A 26285-nucleotide genomic window follows, 5' to 3' on the forward strand; every position below is an offset into this window, starting at 1 on the left:
GACATGATTTATTGAATATAAAATAGTGATAAATATTCTAAAAATTAAAATAATAATGCCTAAACAATAATAAAGCATTTCACTTTTAGTACTTTATTACGTGTCAGATCCACACCAAGCAGGATTTCCTGGTGGCGAACCATTTTAACTCCAATCCCCATTTCCATTCCAACATGATGAGGCTACTCCCAGGTTGGAGGAGCAACACCTTCATATTCCATCTGGGTAGCCTTCAAACCTGATGGCACGAACATTGATTTCTCTAGCTTCCAATAATTTCCCCCCCTCCCTTTTCCCTCTTCTGCCATTCCCCACTCTACTTCTTCTCCAAACCTCACTTACCTATTACCTCCCCCCAGTGCTTCTCCTTCCCTTTCCCCCATGGTCTATTCTCCTTTCCCATCAAAATCCTTCTTCTCCAGCCCTTTACCTTTTCCACCTATCACCTCCCAGCTTTTTACTTCATCTCCCCTCCCTCACGCAACTGGTCTTACGAATCACCTTCCACCAGCTTGTACTCTTTCCCCTACCCTCATCTTCTTCTCTGGCTTCTTCCCCCTTCCTCCACAGTCCTGATGAAAGGTCTCTGCCTGAAACACTAACTGTTTATTCCCCTCCATAGATGCTGCCTGAACTGCTAAGTTCCTCCAGTGCTTTGTTTATATTGCCCTGGATTTCCAACATCTACAGAAGCTCTTGTGCTTATGAAAATGTTCATTGTCTATTATTTATATTATGTATCCATCTCCTAGCACTGCAGTTTGCTGGAAAAATACTGCAATTTTGGGTATATGTTGGCTTGTGCACGATTCAAGATTGTTTAATGTCATTTCCGGTATACAAGTGTAAAGAACAAAATAATTGTAACTTTGGATCTGATAGAGCACAGAAAACACAATATGATAAAGAACACAATAAATATAAATACATAAGATAGCACATATATATCGATTGATGTAGAGGCGGAAACGATAGGGTCTTTTAAGAGACTCCTGAATGGATACATGGAGCTTAGTAAAATAGAGGGCTATGGGTAAGCCTAGGTAATCTCTAAGGTAAGGACATGTTTGGCACAGCTTTGTGGGCCGAAGGGCCTATATTGTGCTGTCGGTTTCCTATGTTTCTATGACTGTATGTCCATAAAGAGGTGCGAGGCACAGGAGTGTCTGTACATAAGGTGAGTGACAGGAATGAGGAAGTAATTGTGGTTGGGATGGGTTAGTGGGTGCAGGTGTTCTTGTTGCTGTTTTCCATGTGGGAGAACTGTTAGGTTTTTTTGTGCAAGAGAGGGGATTAGGGGTTTGGGGTTTTAGCGAGCTTTTGTTTCTTTTTTCATGCGGGAGATTTATGTCTTTCTTCCTTCAACTTCCATGGTTTTCTTTGTTTCATGGATATCTGGAGAAAATTAATCTCAGAGATGTATACAGCATACATATTTTGATAATAAATGAACATTTGAACCTTTGTTTTTGTGTCTGGTGGTCGTAGCGTGGAGGTTACTTCTCCCTGATAGGAGTGGGACAAACAGTCCATGGGCAGGGTGGGTGGGATCCTTCATGATGTCACTGGCCCTTTTCCCAGCACCTTTCTGTACACGTCCTTGATGGTGGGTAGGCTGGTGCCGGTGATGTGTGGGGTAGTTTTGACCACCTTCCTGTCCCCTCTGCAGTGTGGTGTTCAAAAGTACATACTTTTGAAGTTAACTCTGACCATTCGCTGTGCTTAGCTGTAAAACTATTTTCGATGCACACTACTCATTGATGCAGCTCCAGCTCATTGGCTAATAGTGCGATACTCTACACTTTGCCCTTACTCTGCATGGTTGTCGTGGAAACACTAAGGACACCCAGAGTGACTTTTAAGAGTTGATTAACATGATGTCATGGAGAGTCTGCAGCAGTCTCCACCACTACCAGAACCCTGAATTCTAGGTTATACTGAGCTCATTATTTATAAAACAAGACAAACAACTTCATATAACTTTGTATGGTCTGCCACGGTCAGTACAATATCAATCGCTTAAAAGACATGTCAATTATTCTCTCAGCGCGAGTCTAACAGTACTCTTTGTTCCCTGTTATCAGGGCTCATAATTTACCCCCAGGCGCATCCTCCCTCCTGGTTCCAGGGGCCTAGTACCTTATTAATTGGAGTTCACTTATCATCCAAAGTTATTCTCAACACACATCAGCAGTCTTAAACCCAGCTGCTCCAGAATGGTCAAGTATCCCATCATACACTAGTTTTAACCATTTCTACCAGAATGGTACATTATTGTCTCCCTCTCTGAGCTGTCTGACCACTTGAGTACTTTCAGCATTTTCTGTTTTTTATTTCAGTTTCCCAACGTTCATAGAATTTGCTTTTCCTTTGACTGTATTCTTTCTGTGGCTGATTTAGTGGCCATAAATTACGAAACATTACCTGATTTTTCACGGGCGTGACATAATTTCCTTTCTTTCTCCAATCTATGAACTTGGGTAATGGACCGTCTTTCATGTAATGGTTCCCCCGTGTAGCTGAACAGTTCTATTAGACAAAGGAAAGAATTCTTTTAGAAAAAGTAAACTTAGTTATATTAAGACCTGAAGATTTTTATTCACCACAGAAAAGTACTGCACAAATACAGGCTCTTTGGCCCATCCAGTCCCAGCCAAACCATTCAAACTACCTTCTCACATCGACGTGCATTCGGACAGTTGCCTTCCGTACCCCTCCCATCTGTGTACCTATTCAAATTTCTCTTAAACATTGGAATTGAGTTTGCATGCACCACTTGTGCTGACAGCTTGTTCACATTCTCAAGACCCTCTAAGTGAAGAAGTTTCCCCTCAAGTTCCATTTAAACATTTCACCTTTCACCCTTAACCCATGACCTTTATTCATAGTCCCATCCAACCTCAGTGGAAAAAGCCTGCTTGCATTTACCCTATCTACACCCCTTATAATTTGGCATACTTCTGCCAAAGCACCCAAGTTTTCATCGATTTAAGCTCTGAGCCAAATTGAAAAGGTGGGGTACATGCAGAATTGAGGTGGCAGGGCTCGAGCCTGAGAGCAAGGGACAACCCGAGCTTTGCACGATTTCAGCGCTGGACCAGATTGAAAAGGTCAGGGTGTCAGGGCTGGAGGCGAGGGACAGGCCAGTTCAGCTCACTGCTCCATGAGGTTTTCTCATCTCTGCACTGAACTGAGGCTAACGGGCTTCTGAATCATCAGTTTCAGTTCTGAATGCTATTGGCATTTTATTGTTTGCACGATTTGTTTTTGTTCTCTCTCTGCATTTTGGGTGTTTGACCATCTTTTGTTTTCATGGATTCTATTGTGTTTCTTTGTTTTGTGGCTGCCTGTGAGGAGACAAATCTCAAGGTTGTATGAAGTATACATACTTCGATAATAAATGTACTTTGAACCTTGAACTTGCAGGCTACCTCCATTAAATCGTTAAGTTGTGTTGGCTGTTAATGCAACCAATCCATTTTACTATTCAGTACATTTCAATGTACATGTGATAAATAAAGATATAAATGAAAAAGATTAAATGGAAAGATAATTCTGCTAGTTTTCAAGAGCTACTCTACCATGATTAGAAACTCAGATTCAAGGATATCTCAATGATATAATCATGAAAACATATATGTGTGTGTGTGTGCGCGTGTGTGTGTGTGCGCGTATATATATATATATATATATATCTATATCTATATCTATATCTATATATGTAATTGCCAGGCTTCTGGGCTTTCTATAGCCCAGTTAGTTATTGGAACACCATTAAATAATGTAGAAATTAATCTGCAGGAAATACAGTCCAGAGTAACTCTAGCAATGTCTGTACAATAACATTGCAGAGTATTTATGTGTAGGAATAAGCCACAAAACATTGAAAAGCAACTGTACAGCAAGAGATAAAGAAGTATTTGCATTTCTGAAGCCCCTTTTGCCAGGGGATGTTTCAGCTAATGAAGTATCTGTGAAACCTAGGGAAGGGCAGCAGCCAATATGTGGACAGACTGAGCTACAACAAAGAGCCGTGAGATTATGTTGAAGAGTGTCTCTGGGAGGATTCCCCTGCTTTTTTGAAATTACGCTGTTTCATTCTCTATGGCCATGAGGGGTATCGATAAGGTTTTCCACTGAGGTTGAGTGAGACTAGAACTAGAGGTCATAGATTACCATAGGGATGAGCTGGGGACAGCCCACACCTGTCATTACACTTCTGACACCAAAGTAGCATGCCCACAACTTAGTAGCTGTAACCAGAGCATTCAGAGGAAACCCACACGATCACGGGGAGAATGTATAACCTTCTTCGGGACAGTGGCAGAAATGACCCTGAGTGCTGACTCTAAAGTATTGCACTATTCACTGCTCCACTGTGCCACCCACAGACCAGAGGAAGATATTAGTAAAACATCCAAACAAAGGCACTTTGAGCGCTCCATTATAACAGCACTGATGCCATTAACAATGTAGCATATAAAGAGTTAGAATTTAATGAATTCAAGATCTTCTAAGCCAGAGATGAAAGTGTTTCCCACCAGAAAAGTGAAAAAGGAAACTTACAGACCTAGATGAGACATAAAGTCCAAGCAAGGCTGAATACACTGTCAAGATGTGTTCAGGGTTTTGAGTTATGTTATTCCTCTCCACGCCTGGTGGCACCTTGGGCAGTAACCTTGCCATTTCTTCAGCATTTTGCCTTTTTTTTTTTTTACGAGGCTGAGTCACTAGCTCGAGGCTCAACCCAGCACGGGTGCAAAGCGTGCAAGGAGCTGGCCGGATTTGAACCCGGAACCACTCACCTCAAAGTCCGGTGCTGATGCCACTACAGCACCAGCCAGCCAGCATGTTCTTGAGTAACACACAGAAAATGCTGGAGGAACTCAGCGTGTATGGAGGGGAATAAGCAGCTAATATTTTGAGCTGAGACTTTTCATCAGGAAGGGGGAAAAAGCCAGAATACTTGAGCCACTGATGTTCTTGTTCCTCGGACTTTTTGCCTTGCTTGGTGTTATTTTCATTCTGTATTTATCCCTGGGTATCCAATATTAGTCTTCCCCTTTCAGTGAACTAGCATAAAACCCAAGGAGATTAACAGTTGAAAAAAGTCGGTACCTGTGGTTCTTTCATCAAGTATAGTTCCTTAAACTCACTGAAGGTCATGTCAGAAAATTGGTTGAGACCCACTGTAGAAAAGGAATTAATTAATACATTAGGCCTTTGGGGAATTAAGTCAATGTAAATATTACAGATTGTATAACATTTATAGTGAATGTATTACTTCACAACTGTAATTTTAATAATTACATTGTTTTTCTTTACTCTGTATCGGTCTATGAAGTCACTTCAGCTGTTGTACATGGAGTATATATATTGCATGGCAATAGTTAATCAAATGAACTTCAATTCATGTTTCAACCGGAAGCTTTTAGTTCTAATGTGTTGACCTCATGACCTTGCTTTTCACCTTTTTGCTCTCCTTTCTGTTTAATCTTAATTATTTTTAGGGTATTTAGAAACATTGGGGAGACTGATGGCAGGTGATTTGTCTATCTGGCACAAAAAACATTCTAGCAAATTTCTACAGATGTGCTGTGGAGAGCTTTCTAACTGGTACGGAGGCCCGGGCCACTGCAGAGGGTCGAAAAGAGCTGCAAAGGGTTGGGAACTCAACCAGCTCCATCTTGAGCACGAGCCTCCCCAGCATCAAGGACATTTTCGAAAGCCGATGCTTCAAGTAGACGGCATCCATCATTAAGGACCCTCACCACCCAGGACTTGCCAGCTTATCATTACTAGCATCTGGGAGGAGGTACAGGAGTGTGAAGACACACACGGAACGTTTCAGGAACAGCTTTTTCCCCTCACATACTTACTTAAATGATCACCGTTTTGTGTGAAGAAATGTCATAACTCTCTGAACAGCATTGATTTAATTTGAAAGTTGTGCCCCCTTATTCTGCTCTGGGCTCAATTGATCGATATGCAGAGCTTTGTCTAGTTAAAGGGAGCCATAAATCCAGCTAGAAGTATAAACTCAGTGGCCATTTTATTAGAGACACCCTGTACCTAATAAAGTGGCTACTATGTGTATATTCGCAGACTTCTGCTGCCACTTCAAGGTTCCATGTGTTCTGCATTCAGAGGTGTTCTTCTGCACACCACTATTGTAATGTGTGGGTATTTCAATTACTGTCACCTTCCTGTCAGCTTGAACCCGTCTGCCCATTCTCCTCTGGCCTCTCTCACTAACAAGGTCCTTTTGCCCACAGAAATGCCACTCACTGGATGGATTTTTGTTTATTGCACTGTAAACTCTAGAGATGGTTGTGTGTGAAAATCCCAGGAGATCAACAGTTTCTGAGATACTCAAACCAACGATCTGGCACCAACAATCATTCCACGGTCAAGATCACATTTCTTCCCCATTCTGATGTTTGGTCTGAACAACAACTGAACCTCTTGATCATGTCTGCGTGCTTTTATATACTGAGTTGCTGCCACGTGATTGGCTGATTAGATATTCGTACTAATGAGCAGGCGTACTGGTGTACCTAATACACTGGGCACTGAGTGTGTTTGAGTGTACTCACTCTGAAAGGAGTGTTCGCCACTGTTGTGAGCATCAATCTTTCTCTTGTTCTGGATGAAAATGTGCATCCTGTAGGTATAGTCCTCATTGCTGTAGTCTTTGTTGTGCTGAGCGGGAATCAAGTAAAATATTATCAATAACAGTTCGCATTTACAGTATGCATCAACCATTAATGCAGCAAAACATCCCAGAAAGCTTAATCAAATAAAATATGTCATTAAAGCCCATGTTAGGTGGTGAATAAGGACTGTCTTTAGAAGGGAAAGGTTGCAAGATATCCACACCCGAGAAACTTGCATATGAAAGGTCACTTGGCAATCAGCATACAAAGGGATGAGCTTTACGGTGAGCTGCCTCACTCCCCCACACCCACCATTGTCTTCCATCTACCCATAGACATGCAGATCCTTTCCAATTCCTTTGCACGCAGTTGACTTTGCTTCCACTGCCCTTTCACGTAACACAATCCAGATTGCACAAAAAAAATCACTGAATGAAATAAGATTTAATCCGGATCAGCAAATTTACTAATCACACTAAGATTGGGGGTGTCGTGGACAGTGAGGAAGGCTATCAAAGCTTGCAAGAGGATCTGAACAGGCTGGAAAAATGGCAGACGGAGTTTAATGCAGACAAGCGTGAGGTGTTGCACTTTGGGAGGACAAACTAGGATTGGATTTAGCCAGTGAACAGCAGGGCACTGAGGAGAATGGTAGAGCAGAGAGATCTGGGAATCCAGATCTATGTGTCCTGGAAAATGGGCTTACAGGTAGAAAGGGGTAAGGAGAGCCTTCACTGGCGGCAAGGTACAACGCTTTACACTGCAGGCAACCGGGGTTCAACTCCTGCCGCCTCCTGTAAGGAGTTTGTTTGATCTCTCCAGGACCGCATAGGTTTCCTCCCACAGTCTAAAGACCTAGCAGTGAATTGCAAATCGCCCTGTGATTAGGCTAGGATTAAATCGGGGACATTGCTGAGCAGAGTGTCTCATTGACCACAAGGGAACGGGTACATCTGTGGAGATTTTCACAGCCACAGGATATCTGAAGGCGGTCAACAGTTAATTAAGTATTTTGTAACATAGGAAATTCTACATCCATTCTGGCTGCAGTCAGTTCCCAAAGGCTGTGAAGTGATAATGATGAGATAATTATCTTGGTAGTGGACAGATCTGAAAGAATCTAGGTTTGCTAACCAATGTCACAAACCAATGTAGTAAGCACAACCAATAAGGGACAGGTTGTACAGGATGTGTCTTACACAATGTTTGCATTGTGGCCAGTACCACAGGGAGGAAAATATCATGACCTTATCTATGCCCCACATGATTTCTGACGTCAGCAGTGGTAGCAATTGAAACCCATGACCATAGTAGTGTTTGGGGGATGCCAGAGGTAGATTTTTTACACAGATAATGGTGGGTGCACACTACCAGGGCTGCTGCTAAGGGCAGATACATTGGGGACATTTAAGAGACTCTTAGATAGGCACGTGGATGTTAGCAAAATGGAGGATTATGTGGGAGGGAAGGGCTCGATTGATCTTAGAGGTCAGCACGACATTGTGGGCCGAATGGCCTGTACTGTGTTGTTGTGTTCTACATTCTATGATACAATATTCCTAGGAATCAGACATTTAAAAAGGGAGAGAATTTCTCAGAATGGGAATGCAGAAAAGCAGAAGTGTAGAAGTTTCGCAGAGTTAAAGGGACTTTCCATTAGACACAGCGAGGTAGTTCCTTCTTTGAATGAAGTTTAGAAATAGACAAAGGAATCTAGCTTAAGCTCAGGGTAGGCAATGAGTACAGGAGCCTCAGTCCCACACCACCAGGTTCAGGAACAGTTATTACCCCTGAACCATCAGGTCCCACACCACCAGGTTCAGGAACAGTTATTACCCCTCAACCATCAGGTCCCACACCACCAGGTTCAGGAACAGTTATCACCCCTCAACCATCAGGTCCCACACCACCAGATTCAGGAACAGTTATTACCCCTCAACCATCAGGTCCCACACCACCAGGTTCAGGAACAGTTATTACCCCTCAGCCATCAGGTCCCACACTACCAGGTTTAGGAACAGTTATTACCCCTCATCCATGAGGTTCCACACCACCAGGTTCAGGAACAGTTATTACCCCTCAACCATCAGGTCCCACACCACCAGATTCAGGAACAGTTATTACTCCTCAACCATCAGGTCCCACACCACCAGGTTCAGGAACAGTTATCACCCCTCAACCATCAGGTCCCACACCACCAGATTCAGGAACAGTTATTACCCCTCAACCATCAGGTCCTACACCACCAGGTTCAGGAACAGTTATTACCCCTCAACCAACAGGCTCCTGAACCAACGTGGATAACTTCACTCACGCCAACACTGAACTGATTCCACTACCTACAGACTCACTTTCAAGGACTCTACAACAACTCATGTTGTCAGTATTTATTTTATTTCTGTCTGTCTTGTTTTGTACAATGGTTATTTGTCAGTCTTAGCTTATGCATAGTGTTTTTGTAGATTCTATACTATTCCTTTACTTTTCCCGTAAATGCCTGCAAGAAAACGAATCTCAGGGCGGGTACATGGTAACAAATATATAATTTGATAATAAATTTTACTTTGGCCTGGTCAATCCGGTCTATAAAAGCTCAGATTCAGTGGGTGGAGGGAGAAAGCTAAAAAATATGAACAGCAGTAGGGTGTGCATGTTTGAAATGGGGGGTGGGGGGGAAGGCAGAAACAACAAAGCACAAATAGTTACCGTTATCATCCATTTCTTGAAAGAATTTATTTCTGTAAAACAAAGCAAAGAAAATTATCTCTAGTGATGCTGTTTAAGTCACTGTGCTCCCTCTGTTACTAAGTTTGCTGATGCTCAATATGGTACACACACTGTATCAATAAAATCGCACTCCTTTTAGCTATGTCCCAATCACAATCAGTCCATTCCACTCAATACCATCCCTGCGTCACAGTGCCATCGTGGTCAGTGCAACGCTTCACAACACCGGTAATCAGCCATCAGGATCTGATTCTGCGAGGAGTTTGTTCCTGCCTGTAAAGAGTTTATACCTCTCCCCATGATTGCCTGGCTTCCTCCGGCTGCTCCGGTTTCCTCCCGCCATCCGAAGGTTAGGGTGACTAATTTGTGGGCACGTTGTGCTGGCGCGGGAAGCATGGTGACACTTGCGGGCTGCCCCCAGCACATCCTCAGACTGTGCTGGTTGTTGATGCAGACCAACGCAGTCCGAAGCTGTTGGTTGTTTCATGTACAGAACTGTGCAAAAGTCTCGGGCATTTATATGCTCAGGGTGCCTGAGATTTTTGCAAAATGCTGCAGTAAGTTTATGTATTGCACTGTACTGCTGCAAAACAAAAAAAAACAAATTTCATGACATTTGTGAGTGATGATAAACCTGTTTCCGATCTGGGTCTCTAATGTGGACTGAGAGTGGGAAGGGGGCAGGGAGAGGGAATCATGGCTGGGAAAAGGGGAAGGCCCTTTTCCCAACCATGGGAATTTCCCAAGGCCTCCAGTTCAGACTACATTCTCATGAATTGTTTCTATACCTTTTCTAGTTTAATTACCATAAGACCATAAGATATTGGAGCAGAATAAGGCCATTTGGCCCATTGAGGCTGATCCATTTTTCATCTTTGCCCCAAAATCCTGCCTTCTCCCCGAACCCATTCATGCCCTGACCAATCAAGAACCTATCAATCTGCCTTAAACACACATAAAGACTTGGCCTTCACAGCTGCCTGTGGCAACAAATTCCATAGATTCACCACTCTCTGGCTGAAGAAATTCTTTCTCACCTTTGTTTTAAAAGGATGCCCATCTATTCTGAGGCTGTGTCCTCTGGTCAAAATCAAATCAAATTTAATTGTCATTCAACCCATACATGGACACAGCTGAATGAGACAGCGTTCCTCTGGGGCTGAGGTGCAAAAACATACACGCGCATTCAAAATAATAAGAAAGGTGAAAAAAAGAACATAATAACGTAAGAGAACAAATTTTTAATCCAGGTCCCTAAGTGACAAGTCCCGCAAATCGATGGTTCCAGCAGTCCTGCCTGTAATTCCACTGATCCAACACTGGAGGGCAGCACTGATGGGCGAGGCCACCCCAACCAAGCCCGGATGCCACGCTATAATCCAACCCCAATGACTGAGGCCTCATCCTAGCTACAACTGAGGCAACACTGCTGTCTGACTGCGTGCCCCACCCCCAAACAAGTCTCTCCCACCATAGGAAGCACTCTCTCCATGTTTATTCTATCAAGACCTATCACCGTAGGTTTCAATTAGGTCCCACCTCATTCTTCTTAATTCTATTGAGTACAAACTCAGGGCCATCAAACTCTCTTCACGTGACAATCTGTTCAATCCAGGAATAATTTTTGTGAACCTCCTCTGAATCCTCTCCAGTTTCACCACATCCTTTCTAAGACAAGGGGCCCAGAACTGCTCACAATACTCCAAGTGAGGCCCCACCGGTGCCTTATAAAGTCTCAACATCCTTGCTTTCATGTCCTAGTCCCCTTTAAATGAATGCTAACATTGCATTTGCCTTCCTCACCACAGATTCAACCTGCAAATTAACCTTTAGGGAATCTTGCATAGGAACTCCCAAGTCACTTTGCAACTCAGAGTTTTGAATTTTCTCTCCATTTAGGAAATAGTCTACCCTTTCATTTCATCTACAAAAGTGCATGACCATACAATTCCCGACACTGTATTCCACCTGGCACTTCTTTTCCCATTCTCCTAATCTGTCCAAGTCCTTCTGTAGCCTCTCTACTTCCTCAAAACTATCTGCCTATTTTCATATCATATGGGAGTTCGGGGAGCTGGGTTAAGCACAACAGGCAGAGATTCAAACAGAGAGAGGAGAAATGGGCTAAAAATTCTATATCTGAATGCACGAAGTGTCAGAAATAAGGCGGATGAGCTTGAAGCTCAGGTGCGAATGGGTAACTATGATGTTGTTGGGATAACGGAGACATGGCTGCAGGGAGATCAGACCTGGGAAAAGAATGTACAAGGGTATACGTGCTATCGTAGGGACAGAAATGTGGGCAGAGGGGGTGGGGTGGCCCTGTTGGTGAGGAATGAGATTCAGTCCTTTGCAAGGGGAGGCACATAGGATCAGGAGAAGTGAAGTCTGTGTGGATAGAATTGAGGAACAGTAAGGGCAAAAGGACCCTAATGGGTGTTGTCTATAGGCCACCAAACAGTAGCACGGATATTGGGTGCAAGTTGAATAGAGAGTTAACATTGGCATGTGGCAAAGGTAATGTCGCAGTAGTTATGGGGGATTTCAACATGCAGGTGAACTGGGAGAATCAGGTTGGTGCTGGACCACAGGATAGGGAGTTTGTAGAGTGCCTACGGGATGCATTCTTGGAACAGCTTGTCAAGAGCCAACCAGGGACAAGGCTATTCTGGATTTAGTGTTATGTAATGAACAGGATTTGATAAGCGATCTTGAAGTAAAGGAGCCATTAGGAGGTAGAGATCATAATATGATAAGTCTTTATCTGCAATTTGAGAAGGGATAAGGGCAGCTCGGAGGTGTCAGTGTTGCAGTTGAACAAAGGAGACTATGGAGCCATGAGGGAGGAGCTGGCCAAAGTTGACTGGACGGATATCCTAGCAGAAAAGACAGTGGAACAGCAATGGCAGGTATTCTTGGGAATAATGCACAAGGTGCAAAATCAGTTCATCCCCCAGAGAAGGAAGGATTCAAAGGGGGGAAAGGGGCCACAGTGGTTGACAAAGGAAGTCAGAGATTGCATAGCATTAAAAAAAAGGAAATATGACAGAGCTAAGGTGAGTGGGAGGACAGATGATTGGGAAATTTTTAAGGAACAACAGAACTTAACTAAAAAGGCAATACGGGGAGAAAAAATGAGGTACGAACGCAAGCTAGCCAGGAATATAAAGGAGGATAGCAAAAGCTTTTTTAGGTATGTGAAGAGTAAGAAGATAATTAAGAACTATGTTGGGCCCTTGAAGAATGAATTGGGTGAAATTGTTATGGGAAACAGAGAAATGGCGGAAGAATTTAGTAAGTACTTTAGATCTGTCTTCACTAAGGAAGACACAAGCAATCTCCCAGATGTATGGATGGGCCAAGGACATAGGGTAACAGAGGAAATGAAACAGATTGACATTAGGAAGGAAACGGTGATGAGTAGACTGATGGGACTGAAGGCTGACAAATCCCCAGGTCCAAATGGTCTGCATCCTAGGGTACAAAAGGAGGTGGCACTGGAAATTGCGGATGCACTGGTAATCATTTTCCAATGTTCATAGATTCAGGATCAGTTCCTGAGGATTGGAGAATGGCTAATGTTATCCCACTTTTTAAGAAAGGAGGGAGGGAGAAAACAGAGAACTATCGACCTGTCAGCCTAACATCAGTAGTGGGGAAGATGCTAGAGTCTATTATTAAAGATGAAATAGTGGCATATCTAGATAGCAGTGATAGGATTGGGCCGAGCCAGCATGGATTTACCAAGGGTAAATCATGCTTGACTAATCTATTGGGAGTTTTTTGAGGATGTAACCAGGAAGTTAGACGGGGGAGATCCAGTGGATGTAGTGTACCTCGATTTTCAGAAGGCATTTGATAAGGTCCCACATAGGAGATCGGTGGGTAAAATCGTAGCTCATGGCATTGGGGGGAAGACATTGACATGGATAGAAAACTGGTTGGCAGATAGAAAGCAAAGGGTAGCGGTGAATGGGTGTTTCTCGGAATGACAGGTGGTGACTAGTGGGGTGCCACAGGGCTCGGTATTGGGACCACAGCTGTTTACGATTTACGTCAACGACTTAGATGAAGGCATTGAGAATAACATCAGCAAGTTTGCTGATGATACTAAGCTAGGTGGCAGTGTGACATGTGATGAGGATGTTAGGAGAATTCAGGGTGACTTGGATAGGTTGGGTGAGTGGGCAGATACTTGGCAGATGACGTTTAATGTGAATAAGTATGAGGTTATCCACTTTGGGAGTAAGAACAGGAAGGTAGATTATTATCTGAGCAGTGTAGAGTGAGGTAAGGGAGAAATACAGAGAGATCTAGGAGTCCTTGTTCATCGGTCACTAAAGGTGAATGAGCAAGTGCAGCAGGCAGTGAAGAAGGCTAATGGAATGTTGGCCTTCATGACAAAGGGAATTGAGTACAAGAGCAAGGAAATCCTCTTGCATTTGTACAGGGCCCTGGTGAGACCACACCTGGAGTATTGTGTACAGTTTTGGTCTCCAGGGTTAAGGAAGGACATCCTGGCTGTAGAGGAAGTGCAGCGTAGATTCACAAGGTTAATTCCTGGGATGTCAGGACTGTCTTACGCAGAGAGGTTAGAGAGACTGGGCTTGTACACGCTGGAATTAAGAAGATTGAGAGGGGATCTGATTGCAACATATAAGATTATTAAGGGATTGGACAAGATAGAGGCAGGAAATATGTTCCAGATGCTGGGAGAGTCCAGTACCAGAGGGCATGGTTTGAGAATAAGGGGTAGGTCATTTAGGACAGAGTTAAGGAAAAACTTCTTCTCCCAGAGAGTTGTGGGGGTGTGGAATGCACTGCCTCGGAAGGTAGTGGAGGCCAGTTCTCTGGATGCTTTCAAGAATGAGCTAGATAGGTATCTTATGGATAGGGGAATCAAGGGATATGGGGACAAAGCAGGAATCGGGTATTGATAGTAGATGATCAGCCATGATCTCAGAATGGCGGTGCAAGCTTGAAGGGCCGAATGGTCTACTTCTGCACCTATTGTCTATTGTCTATCTGCAAAATTTGCAACAAAGCCATCTATTCTGTCATCCAAATTATTGACATATAATGTAAAAGAATCCCAACAGATTTGCAGGCAAGATTTTCCCTTGAGCAAACCATGCTGACTTGGGCCTATTTTATCATGTGCCTCCGAGTCCCCCAAAACCACATGCTTAACAATCGACACCAACATCTTCTCAATCACTGAGACCAGGCTAACTGGCCTATAATTTCCTTTCTTCTGTCTCTCTCCCTCCTTGAAAAGTGGAGTGACATTTGCAATCTTCCAGTCTTCTGAACTATTCCAGGATATAATGCCTCCACAGTCTCTTCAGCCACCTCTTTCAGAACCCTGGGGTATACACCATATGGTCCAGGTGACCTATCTACCTTCAGATCTTTCAGTTTCCCAAGAACCTTCTCCCTAGTAATGGAAACTTCACACACTTCATGACCCCTGACACCTGGAACTTCCACCAGACTGATAGTGTCTTCCACAGTGAAGACAGTCGCAAAATATTTATTCAAATCTTCCACTATTTCATTGTGCCCCATTACTACCACTCCAGCATCATTTTCCTGTGGTCCGATATCCACTCCTGCCTCTCTTTTACACGATGTATCCTCATCCTTTCTGTAGCAGGGATATAGCATCCTTCCAACTGCAAAATGATCAGATCTGCACACACCACAGCAGTGTGGTCTAATCAACAAGTTCATCATGAATATGCAAGATTGGAACATGCAAATTTATCACAAATATGCAAATACGCTTTCAGCACCCAACTGTAAGTCACTATATTCAGACATGTAGTGGTTTTAGCAGGTACCCCTGGGACCGTTCTCTAAACACTTCCTTCCAGACAGATAAAAATATTGGCCGTTTCTACACTCTGCTAATGATCTAACCCTGCTTGCTTAACCCCATTTACTGGTGGCTGGCACAGTAGTGTAGCAGTTAGTGCAACCGCTTTACAACACCAGCGATCACCAATCCGGTTAGATTCCCGGATGGCGCGTAAGGAATTTGCACGTGACCGCGTGGGTTTCCTCCCACATAGCAAAGACGTACGAGTGTGTCGAGGGTGTGGTGTGTTGGTGCTGGAGACCTGACGACACTTGTGGGCTGCCCCCACAACAATCTGCGGACTGCGCTGGTCGTTGATGCAAATGATGCATTTCACTGTACGTTTTATGTACACGTGATTAAATAAAGATAATCTTTAATATATCTCTTCACTCTCAGATACAGTTTCAGATGTACTTATCATGTGTACGTGATAACATACAGTGAAACGTGTTTCTGCATCAGTGAGTTGGACAACGCCCTATCAGTGCGCGGAGAATTCCACTCAGAATTCACTCAGGCATGCAGTCTGAAGCTGAAACAAAAGTGTCATTTCACCTACTATCCTCAGCCACATGATACTGTCTATGCCCTCTGTTACTTCTGACACCTTCAGTGCAGCCAACTGTTCCATTGGTAAGGCCAAATTTGGAATATTGTGTACAGTTCTGGTCACCGAATTATAGGAAAGATATCAATAAATTAGAGAGAGTGCAGAGACGATTTACTAGGATGTTACCTGGGTTTCAGCACTTAAGTTACAGAGAAAGGTTGAACAAGTTAGGTCTCTATTCATTGGAGCGTAGAAGGTTGAGGGGGGATTTGATCGAGGTATTTAAAATGTTGAGAGGGATAGATAGAGTTGACGTGAATAGGCTGTTTCCATTGAGAGTAGGGGAGATTCAAACGAGAGGACATGATTTGAGAGTTAGGGGGCAAAAGTTTAAGAGAAACACGAGGGGGTATTTCTTTACTCAGAGAGTGATAGCTGTGTGGAATGAGCTTCCTGTAGAAGTAGTAGAGGCCAGTTCAGTTGTGTCATTTAAGGTAAAATTGGATAGGTATATGGACAGGAAAGGAGTGGAGTGTTATGGGCTGAGTGCGGGTAGGTGGGACTAGGTGAGATTAAGAGTTCGGCACGGACTAGGAGGGCCGGAATGGCCTGTTTCCGTGCTGTGATTGTTATATGGTTATATGGTTATTACCTTACAGAACAGTCGAGCACAGGGATAGGCCCTTCAGTCACCAGGGTTAAGACTTGCACGGTGAATAATACTTTGATGTGTGCCAAAGAATAAAAGAACCTGTAAATACAGATCCATAATTCCTTGAAAGCGGCAACACAGAAAGATGGGGTCGTGAATGCCATGGTAGCGGTGCAGTTAGTGCGATACCGTCATAGCTCAGGGTGTTCCGGAGTTCAGAGTTTAATTCCGCCTCCATTTAATTCTCACTGTGACCACGTGGGTTTCCTCCTGGTGCTCTGGTGTCATCCCACAGTCCAGAGGTGCTAGTAGGGTCACTGTATATTGTCCTGTGATCAGGCTAGTGTTAAATAGTTGGGTAGCTGGGCGGTCACTCTAAAGTTCAAAGTACATTTATTATCAAAGTGTGTATACTATATACAAGTTTAATATTTGTCTCCATACAGGCAGCCACAAAACAAAGAAACCCAATAAAACCCCTTAGAAAAAAGACAGACATCCAATGTGCAATAAAATGAACAAATCATACGAACGATAAAAAGTAAACAAATAACATTCAGAACTAAAATTCAGGGAAGTAGATCAGCCACAGAGCCAGTTCATTGCTGCAGCCAGTCCAGGATGAGGCAAGCCACTGCCTCATTTCAGCTTACAGACGAGTAAACCTCAGGGTGCAATGAGCTAACACCGGCCCATCCCTCACCATCGGTCCTGACACCCTGACCTCTTCAATCAAATAAGGGGGACTTTTGGCACGTTGGCCTTCATAAATCATGGCATTGAGTACAGGAGTTGGGATGCTACGTTGAAATTGTACAAAAATTGGTGAGGCCGAATTTAAAGTACTACATGCAATTCTGGTCACTTACCTAAAGGAAATATTTCAATAGACTTGAAAGAATACAGAGCAAATTTACAAGGATGTTGCCTGGATTTGAGGACTTTAGCTATAGGGAAAGGTTAAATAGGTTGGGACTTCCGGTAAATTGTCAGCTTGTTTGAACGCACTGGCCAACCAAAGGTCACTTTTCCTTTTATCTTATGAGTGATCTGTTTGTTGTTCGGAACTGCTGACCAGGCTATTGAAGGAGCCAGTGGATGAGTCAGATAAAGAGAAGCTGGTGCTTGACTGGGTGAAGGAGAGAGGGTGGTCGGCCAGGAGAAGGAGTGGTTGGCGATGGGTTGGGAGAAGGAGAGGTGCCAGTCAGCTGGGAGAAAGAGTGGTTGGCAGGTGGACCGAACCAGAGAAGGTTCGGAGGAACTAACCTGAGTGCAGACCATGCTGTTGCCAGCTATTTGAAAACACCAGAGTTGGTGCCCACAAGCAGCGCGCAGTGTAGCTGTGACTGATCGCAAGACCCTGTTGGACACTAATATTGGGAGATGTCGCAGGCCTGTTTCCCCTCTCTGGTGGAGAGAGAAAGGTGACGAGGCAGCAGTGTGGTTTTGATTGTAGTGAGGTCAAGGCCTCAAGCGGGCTTGCATTCTGCTGCAGACCAGGTGAGACGACACCATAGTGTGGAATCTGTGCTCAGTTGGGAGCTGGCCTGCCCCGTCAGTGCTGCCCTCCAGTGTTGGACAGGCGGAAGGACAGGCCGGATTGTACCCTCAGTTGGCATGTCGCTCAGAGACTTGGACTAATCATGTGATTTCTTTGTAACAAATGACGTGTGTGTGTTTTTCTTTTCTCTGTCACTATTTTGAATGTATGTTATGCACCCGGGCCCCAGAGGAACGCTGCCTTGTTCGACTGTATCCACGTATCCAGGAAACCTGACAAATCTGATACAGTTCTTCGAGGAAGTAACAAGCAGGGTGGATAAAGGAGAGGCAGTGGATGTCATTTACTTGGATTTTCAGAAGGCGTTTGATGCGAGGTGCAACACACGAGGCTTCTTAACAAGATAAAATCTTATGGCATTACAGGAAAGATACTGGCATGGATAGAGGAATGGCTGACAGGCAGGAGGCAGTGAGTGGGAATAAAGGGGGCCTCTTCCAGTTGGCTGATGGTGACTAGTGGTGTTCCTCAGGGGTCAGTATTGGGACCGCTACTTTTCACATTGTTTGTCAATGATCTGGATAATGGATTTGATGGCTGTGTGGTGGATGATACGAAGGTAAGTGAGGGGTAGGTAGTGCTGAGGAAGCAATGCAATTGCAGCAGGACTTAGACAAAATGGAAGAATGGGCAAAAAGGTGGCAGATAGAATACAGTTTGGGAAATGTATGATGATGCATTTTGGTAAAAGGACTATTATCTAAATGGGGAGAAGTTTCAAACATCAGAGGTGCAGGGGGGCTTAGGAGTCCTCGTGCAAAACCCCCAGAAGGTTCATTTACAGGTTGAGTCTGTGGTAAAGAAGGCAAATACAATGTCAGCATTTATTTCAAGGGGAATAGAATAGAAAAGCAAGGAGATAATGCTGAAGCTTTATAAGACACTAGTCAGGCTGCACTTGCAGTACTGTCAAGAGTTTTGAGCCACAAATCTCAGAAAGGATGTGTTGTCATTGGAGAGAGATCAGAGGAGGGTCACAAGGATGATTCTGGGAATGAAGGGGTTAACATATGAGGAGTGTTTGGAAGCTCTGGGCCTGTCCTCACTGGAATTTAGAAGGATATGGGGATCTCATTGAAACCTACCGAATGTTGAAAGGACTAGATAATGTGGATGTGGAGAGGATGTTTTCTCTGGTGGGGGTATCCAGAACTAGAGGGCACAGCCTCAAAATTGAGGGGCGACCTTTTAGAACAGAGGTAAGGAGGAATTTTTTTTAGCCAGAGAGTAGTAAATCTGTGGAATGCTCTGCCACAGACTGCGCTGGAGGCCAAGTTGGTGTGTGTATTTAAGGCAGGTTGATCGTTTCCTGATCGGGCAGGGCATCAAAGGATCTGCTGAGAAGGCAGGTGTATGGGGTTGAGTGGGATCTGGGATCAGCCATGATGGAATGGTGGAGCAGACTCGATGGGCTGAATGGCCTAATTCTGCTCCTACGTCTTATGGCCTTAATGCAAGCAGGCATTTTCAACTGAGGTTGGGTGAGACTAGAACTAGAGGTCATAAATGTTTAGGCTGAAAGGTGAGATATTTAAGGGGAGTCAGAGGGTGGTGAGAGTGTGGAATGAACTGCCAGTGGAAGTGGTGGATGCAGGTTCTGTTGTAACATTCAACAGAAGTTCGGGAAATATATGGACGTGAGGGGAATGGAGGAGTCTGATCCAGGTGCAGCGTGACATGTAAAACTATGACAAACTTCTATAGACGTGTGGTGGAGAATATCGACTGGCTGCATCAGGGCCTGGGATGGAAACACCAAAGCCACTGAATGGAAAATCCTACAAAAAGTAGCAGATACAGCCCAGTCCATCACGGGTAAAGCCCTCCCCACCACCGAGCACATCTACATGGAACACTGTGGCAGGAACCGGTATTGGGGACCCACCACCCAGGCCATGTTCTCTTCTCACTGCTGCCATCAGGAGGAAGGTGCAGGAGCCTCAGGACTCCCACCACCAGGTTCAGGAACAGTTACCACCCCTCGACCGTCAGGCTCTTGAACCAAAGGGGATAACTTCACTTGACCCATCACTGAAATGTTACCACAACTTATCGACTCACTTTCAAGAACTCTTCATCTCATGTTCTCAATATTGCTTATTTATTAATACTACTATTTATTTTTTGTATTTGCCCAGTTTGTTGTCTTTTGCGCACTGGTTGAACACCCATACTGGTGTGGTCTTTCATTAATTCTATCATGATAATTATTCTATTATGGATTTATTAAGTATGCCCGCAAGAAAATGAATCTCAGAGTTGTATATGACGACCTACATGTACTTTGATAATAACTTTGAACACTGAAAGGGGCACGAACACTGCAAAATCAATGCAATTTTTTTCTTTCATGCGTCCATTAGAAAGAGTCGCGGAAGGAAGAACGATTCCTGGCTTCCTTCCCAGCCCCGATGAAGGGTCGGAGGTCGAAACGTCGACTGTTCAGGGACGCTGCCTGACCCGCTGAGCTCCCTCAGCATTCTGCTTTGGATTTCCAGCATCTGCAAAATCCCCTCTGTTTATGAAAGGGTGATTAATTAGACGAAAGGGGGTTCGGTATGAGGGAGTTTGCGATTCATGCCGGTAGAATATTTGTGAGTTGGTAACAAGATGAAGAGTCGACTCTCACTGGAACAGCTCCTTCTCAACTTCCCACATCCCCCTACCCAGCAATATTTTGTCATTGGAATTAGTCACACCAGGCGCGAGCTCTGAGACTTGGCTTAACGCCAAATGATTTGAACAGATACAATATTTCTATTTTCAAACCTTAGAATCGAATAGACCAGGAACTGATTTTGCCTCTTGTATTTGCCCTGGCTTTTTGAAAGAGCTCTCCAATTAAACCTTAACACGAGAAAATCTGCAGATGCTGTAAATGCTGAGTCCTTCCAGCATTTTGTGTGCGTTGCTCTAATTAATCCTTCTCCGCTCTAACCCCTACACCCATTTCCTTTTCTACCACCCTTTTTTTTGGTCCAAAATTCTTGCTTCCGACACGCTCCCAGACTGTGATTTCCAGACCGTGATTTACAGTGGATTAACACTGCGATTAAGCCAAAAGTTGTTAGAGTACAAGTTTCTGCACGGCGAGCTTCCTCACCGCGCACTGAGTTGACCACAACAGAAATCGCAGTCTTGTCTCAGCTTCCAAAGAAATCTCTTACCTTCGAAAGAATACTCGAGCTGGCTACAAACGGAGTGGAAAGCCAGAAGTATCGGGATAAGCACTAGTGACTTCCCCATCTTCGGCAGTCTCCTTGCTGGAACTCAACTAGGGCTGGAATTCCCCTCCGTCCGCCGAACCTGCTGGTTCCTCTTCCTCTCACAGCGGCCCGAACAGCAATCAGTGAAACTCGGAGCACTGCTCTGGTGCGGGGCCGTGGATCAATTTCACGTGATCTGTGGCTGTCACAAAAAGGCGAGAGCAGGAAGTGAACCAAGTAAAAACAATGGTACGGGAGGAGGATTTTACCTCCTTAGGGGTGGGGGGCGGGAGATAATTGCTGACTGCAAGTGTTGGGAATTAGTGCGGAACTAAAACTGAGGATGGCGCCACCATGTGGTCTGAAGGACATATTGTTCAATAATAGTTTTGCAACTTTCAAATGGAGTGATGGAAGGAACATTACTCCGACCTCTGCACCTCTGTAATCACCTCAGCGCTGGACGCCTTTGAGCACCTCCCGACAGTGGAAGAACAGAATGCAGAGCCGACCCTAGAGGGGCTCAGCAAGGCCATCGGGCAATGATGGGATTCCCCCAGACCTGACCAAGCTCTGCATGAGCACCCGACTGCACCCAATGCATGAAGTCCTCAGTCAGTGCTGGCAGGAAGGAGCTGTACCACAGAATATGAGGGATGCCAAGACCACTTCCCTCTACAAAAACAAAGGTGAAGGAAGCAACTGTACCAACGACAGGAGCATTACCCTTTTGAGTGTTGTTGGCAAAGTCTTCTCCCAAGTCTTCTTGGTCCAGCTACAGAAATTGGCTGAACGAGTCTACCCAGAGTCATAGTTTGGCTCCTGTGCTGTAAGGTCAACTGTAGACATGATTTTCACTCACCACCAACTCCAGGAGAAGTGCGGAGACCAAAATAAGCCCCTTTACGTTCACGTTTAATCATCTCACCAAGGCATTTGATTGGGCATCAGAGACAGGCTCATTCAGATTCTGTCTAAGGTAGGCTGCCCAGCAAAACCACAGAACATGATCAAACCCTTCCACAGCAACATGAAGGGGACTGTGCTGTACAATGGCAGCTCTTTGCAGCCCTTTGACGTAAGCAGCAGTGTTAGGCAAGGCTGTGTTCTCATCCCAACACTCTTTGGGATCTTCTTTGCTCTTCTCCCGTGGCATGCATTTGGCACTGCAACAGAGGGGATCCACCTCCACACTCGATCAGATGGCATGCTAAGTTAACAAATTTCATGACACATGCCAGTGATAATAAACCTGATTCTGATTTCTGATGCTTTTTAACCTCACCCGCCCTGAAGTAAAAAAACCAAAGTGCATGGTATTGAGAAATATACCTGACATAATCATTATATATACCTGAAATATAATCACCATGTACTAGCTATTTACTACACCATGTAATCACTTCTAGGTACTGAATATTACTATGTATTATTTTACTAGACACATTTTGCTATGTACTGTTTTAACTAGATACTTTGTACTCTCTTAGCTGCATACTGTGGCAATTACAGAACACCTGTTTAGCTAGCTGCACTAATTAGCTGAAATGTACTCCACGTATCACACTCAGCCTTTGTTTAGTAAGAGATAACGGTGGCGGACAGGATGGTGCGAGCAGGAATTGTCATGTGAGGGAGGTTGTCTGGGAAAATAACCTTGGCCAGGAATGGGGCCCCAATGCGAACTGGAGAGAAATAATGGTGGCGCACCGAGAGCTAGGCAAGAGCGATTGATTAGTTAATGAATAGATGATATGCAACTAAAAATTGATTGGGTATACTAATGAAACCGAAATGTAACTGAGATAAGAAATTACTATAAAGAATGCTGTACACCGGAGCTCGGTGGGCTTTCGGTGACAAGTTCATTGATTGCCTCAGCCTTTGTTTGCAAATAAAGGTTTAAACTTCTCGAGGAATGGTCTGCGTCTCCTGGTCATTTCAAGTAACCACGACAATGGTCAGAGACGTGCTGTTTGCAGAGGGTGCAGCAGTCACAACCCACACTCCACTGCACCTTCATAGCTTGGTGGATCTCCCAGGCCTGCAAGGAATTTGGTCTGACTATTAATCTGAAAAAGAAAAACGGGACAAAATGTGGAGGCATTACTGGATATATAACAACAAACTGGATGTTGTTCATCAGTTCACATGCCTGGGGTCCCTCATCAGTAACAACCTCTCATTGGATTCAGGGATCAACAATGCATCAGGAAGGATGCAGCCAGTTTTCCTGCCTCACCACGCGAGTCTGGGAGATCTACAAGCTCTCAGTAAACGGACTCAACGGAGGTTGCATCTTAGCACTATCTATGTACCGTAACCACTGTGCAAAGCACCAATTATATAAATGACTCAAAATTTTAAAATAAATTTAGCTTCAGGCTGGTTGATACCAGAGGACACCCTTTCAAGGTTTAGGGGGAGATGTCAGAGGTACATTTATACTCAGAGTGCCAAGTGTGTAGAAAGCCCTGCCAGCGGCTGTGTGGTAGAGGCAGATATATTAGGGGCATTTAGAGGAATGTTAGATAGGCAGATGGATGAAAGTAAAGTGGAGGGTTATGTGGGAGGGAAGGGTTACATTGGTCTTGGAGTAGGTTAAAAGGGCGACACAACATTGTGGTTGTGGGGTGTCATTAAGGCGGCAGGGTGGACATATGTCTCTACCAAAGGAAGTGTAAAGCACTCTTTCCCTCCACTAGCCTGCAGGTCACCTTTGGGCAAGGTGTAGCACCTGTTTAGCCCCCAGTCAGGGTCATGTGAAGCTATGGGAGCAGGTGGTGGATGGTCATATGAGCAGCTGGTGCACATCACAAGTCCTGGTTATGCAACCACTGAGGCCAGGCAGACAATCTCTGAAGAGTATTGATAACGGTTGGAGGTCACCTGTCTTGTAAAGACACTGCCCAGAAGAAGCCAATGGCAACCACTTCTGAAGAAAAAATTGCCAAGAACAGTCATGGTCATGAGACCATGACCACCCACATCATATGACACTGCACGTAATGAATGAATGAATATTGTGGTCCGTAGGGCTTGTACTGTTCTACATTCCACATTCACAAACCATGGAGTATGACTGATCTATTGTTTACATACCATACTAATTTCCTCCCACTTTCCCTCTTCCACTGTATTCAGCTGAAAGATGGTTTATATTGTATCTGCAAATATTTTAGTTGTAAATATTTAAAGAGTATATGGGATATGTTCGATTAAAAAAAAATTTTTTGGCACTACAGCAACGAGAAATATCAAAGAGGTGGAGAAATTGGAAGATGCAAATATGATATCCTCGATTAACGGTTAGCACACGATTGTGGCAGAATCAATCCTTGTTAGGAATATCAAAGCAATGGGGAAATTCGAGGTTACACATCCCATATCCTCAAGATTTATGGTTAGCGCGTGATTACAGCAAAGGGTTAATCTCTACTTGCAAGAGGGCAGGGCAGCACATCAGCTGATCACTTTACAGCGATCACTGGACGGGGTTCAATTCCCTCTGCTGTCCGTAAGGGGTTTATACGTCCCCCCCACTGACCATGTGGATTTTCTCTGGGTGCTCCGATTCCCTCCCACATTCTGAAAAAACATGCAGGTTAGGGTTTTAAGTTGTGGGTGCGCTGCGTTAGTGCTGCGAGTGTGGTGGCACTGGTGGCCTGCCAGTTCATCCTTGGCCCGTGTTGGTCGTTGATGCAACACAACACATTTCACTTGCCGTACATGTGACAAATAAAGCTAACCTTTCTTTTTTTTTCTTTCAATCACTGGTGTTGGCAAAACACAGGATTCGGAGCTTCTGTTAATGAAGGTAGAGAGAGTTGGGGCAGGACACTCAGAACTGAGCCTCAATAACGATCACGTAGACTGTAAGACCATAAAATATAGGAATAGAATGAGGCCATTTAGCCCATCGAGTCTGCTCTGCCAATTCATCATGGCCAATCCATTCTCCTGTCTTCTCCCCATAACCTTTCACACCCTGACTAGTCAAGAACCTATCAACCTCCATCTTAAATACAGTGGAAGCCGCCTGTGGCAATGAATTCCACTGATTCACCATCATCTGGCTAAAGAAATTCCTCCTCACCTCACCTCTGTTCTAACTGGGTGTCCCTCTATTCTGAGGCTGTGACCTCTGGTCCTAGACTTCCCTCACTATTGAAAACATCCTCTCCACATCAACTCTATCCAGACCTTTCAATATTTGATAGGTTTCAATGAGATGCCTCGTTATTATTCTAAACCGCAGAGAGTACAAGGCCAGAGTCGTCAAACGCTCCCAATAGATAACACGATTAAAAGCTGATGTGGACTTCACAATCTACTTCTACTATTACAAAATGTTTTAATTTGAAAATGCTTCTAAAGGAACTGCACACTCTGTGGCCACTTTATTAGGTACACCTGTACACCTGCTCGTTAATACAAATATCTGATCAGCCAATCACGTGGCAGCATCTCAATGCATAAAAGCATGCCGACGTGGTCAAGAGGTTCAGACCAAACATAGAATGGGGGGAAAATGTGATCGAAGTGACTTTGACTGAAAAGCGATTGTTGGTGCCAACCCCGGGATTTTTACACACAACAGCCTCTAGAGTTTGCAGAGAATGGTTCAATAAGCAAGCTGCGGCTCTGTGGGTGAACACACCTTGTTAATGAGAGAGGTCAGAGGACAATGTCCGGACTGCAGCAAGCTGACAGGAAGGTGTCGGAGGCCCAAGTAAACCCACATTACAATAGTGGTGTGCGGAAGGGCATCTCCAAATGCACAACACCTCAAACCCTGAAGTGGATGGGCTACAGCAGCAGAAGACCACGGACATACAGAAATACACTTGGTGGCTACTTTATTAGGAGCAGGAGTATCTAATGATGTGGCCACTGAGTGTGGGGGATGTTTTTAGTGATTATATGCTGACATGGACTTCACATTCTGGAAATGCTTTTAAAAGAAATATATGTGGTTAAGTTGTCATGGGACTTTACCTTTCGAAAATAGCTGACAGTCATAACCGGGGGTGGGGGGGGAGTGTTGAAGAGAAGAAGGTGCTCAGGTCA

General features: G+C 44.4%; 1 protein-coding gene across 1 annotated transcript in view; it reads right to left on the bottom strand.

Moving 5' to 3' along the window:
• Positions 1-21502, bottom strand: part of ctsh (cathepsin H) — a 37899-nt gene extending 16397 nt beyond the window's left edge. The window contains exons 1-5 of the mRNA XM_073032699.1: positions 21177-21502; positions 9363-9394; positions 6597-6702; positions 5119-5189; positions 2425-2529 (exon numbers count right to left, since the gene is read on the bottom strand). Coding sequence (XP_072888800.1) covers positions 2425-2529; positions 5119-5189; positions 6597-6702; positions 9363-9394; positions 21177-21255 — 393 coding nt within the window. The 5' untranslated portion in view covers positions 21256-21502. The remainder of the gene's footprint in view (positions 1-2424; positions 2530-5118; positions 5190-6596; positions 6703-9362; positions 9395-21176) is intronic.
• Positions 21503-26285: the final 4783 nt, after the last annotated feature.

Source organism: Hemitrygon akajei, chromosome 30 (assembly GCF_048418815.1).
Source record: "Hemitrygon akajei chromosome 30, sHemAka1.3, whole genome shotgun sequence".
Lineage (NCBI taxonomy): Eukaryota > Metazoa > Chordata > Chondrichthyes > Myliobatiformes > Dasyatidae > Hemitrygon > Hemitrygon akajei.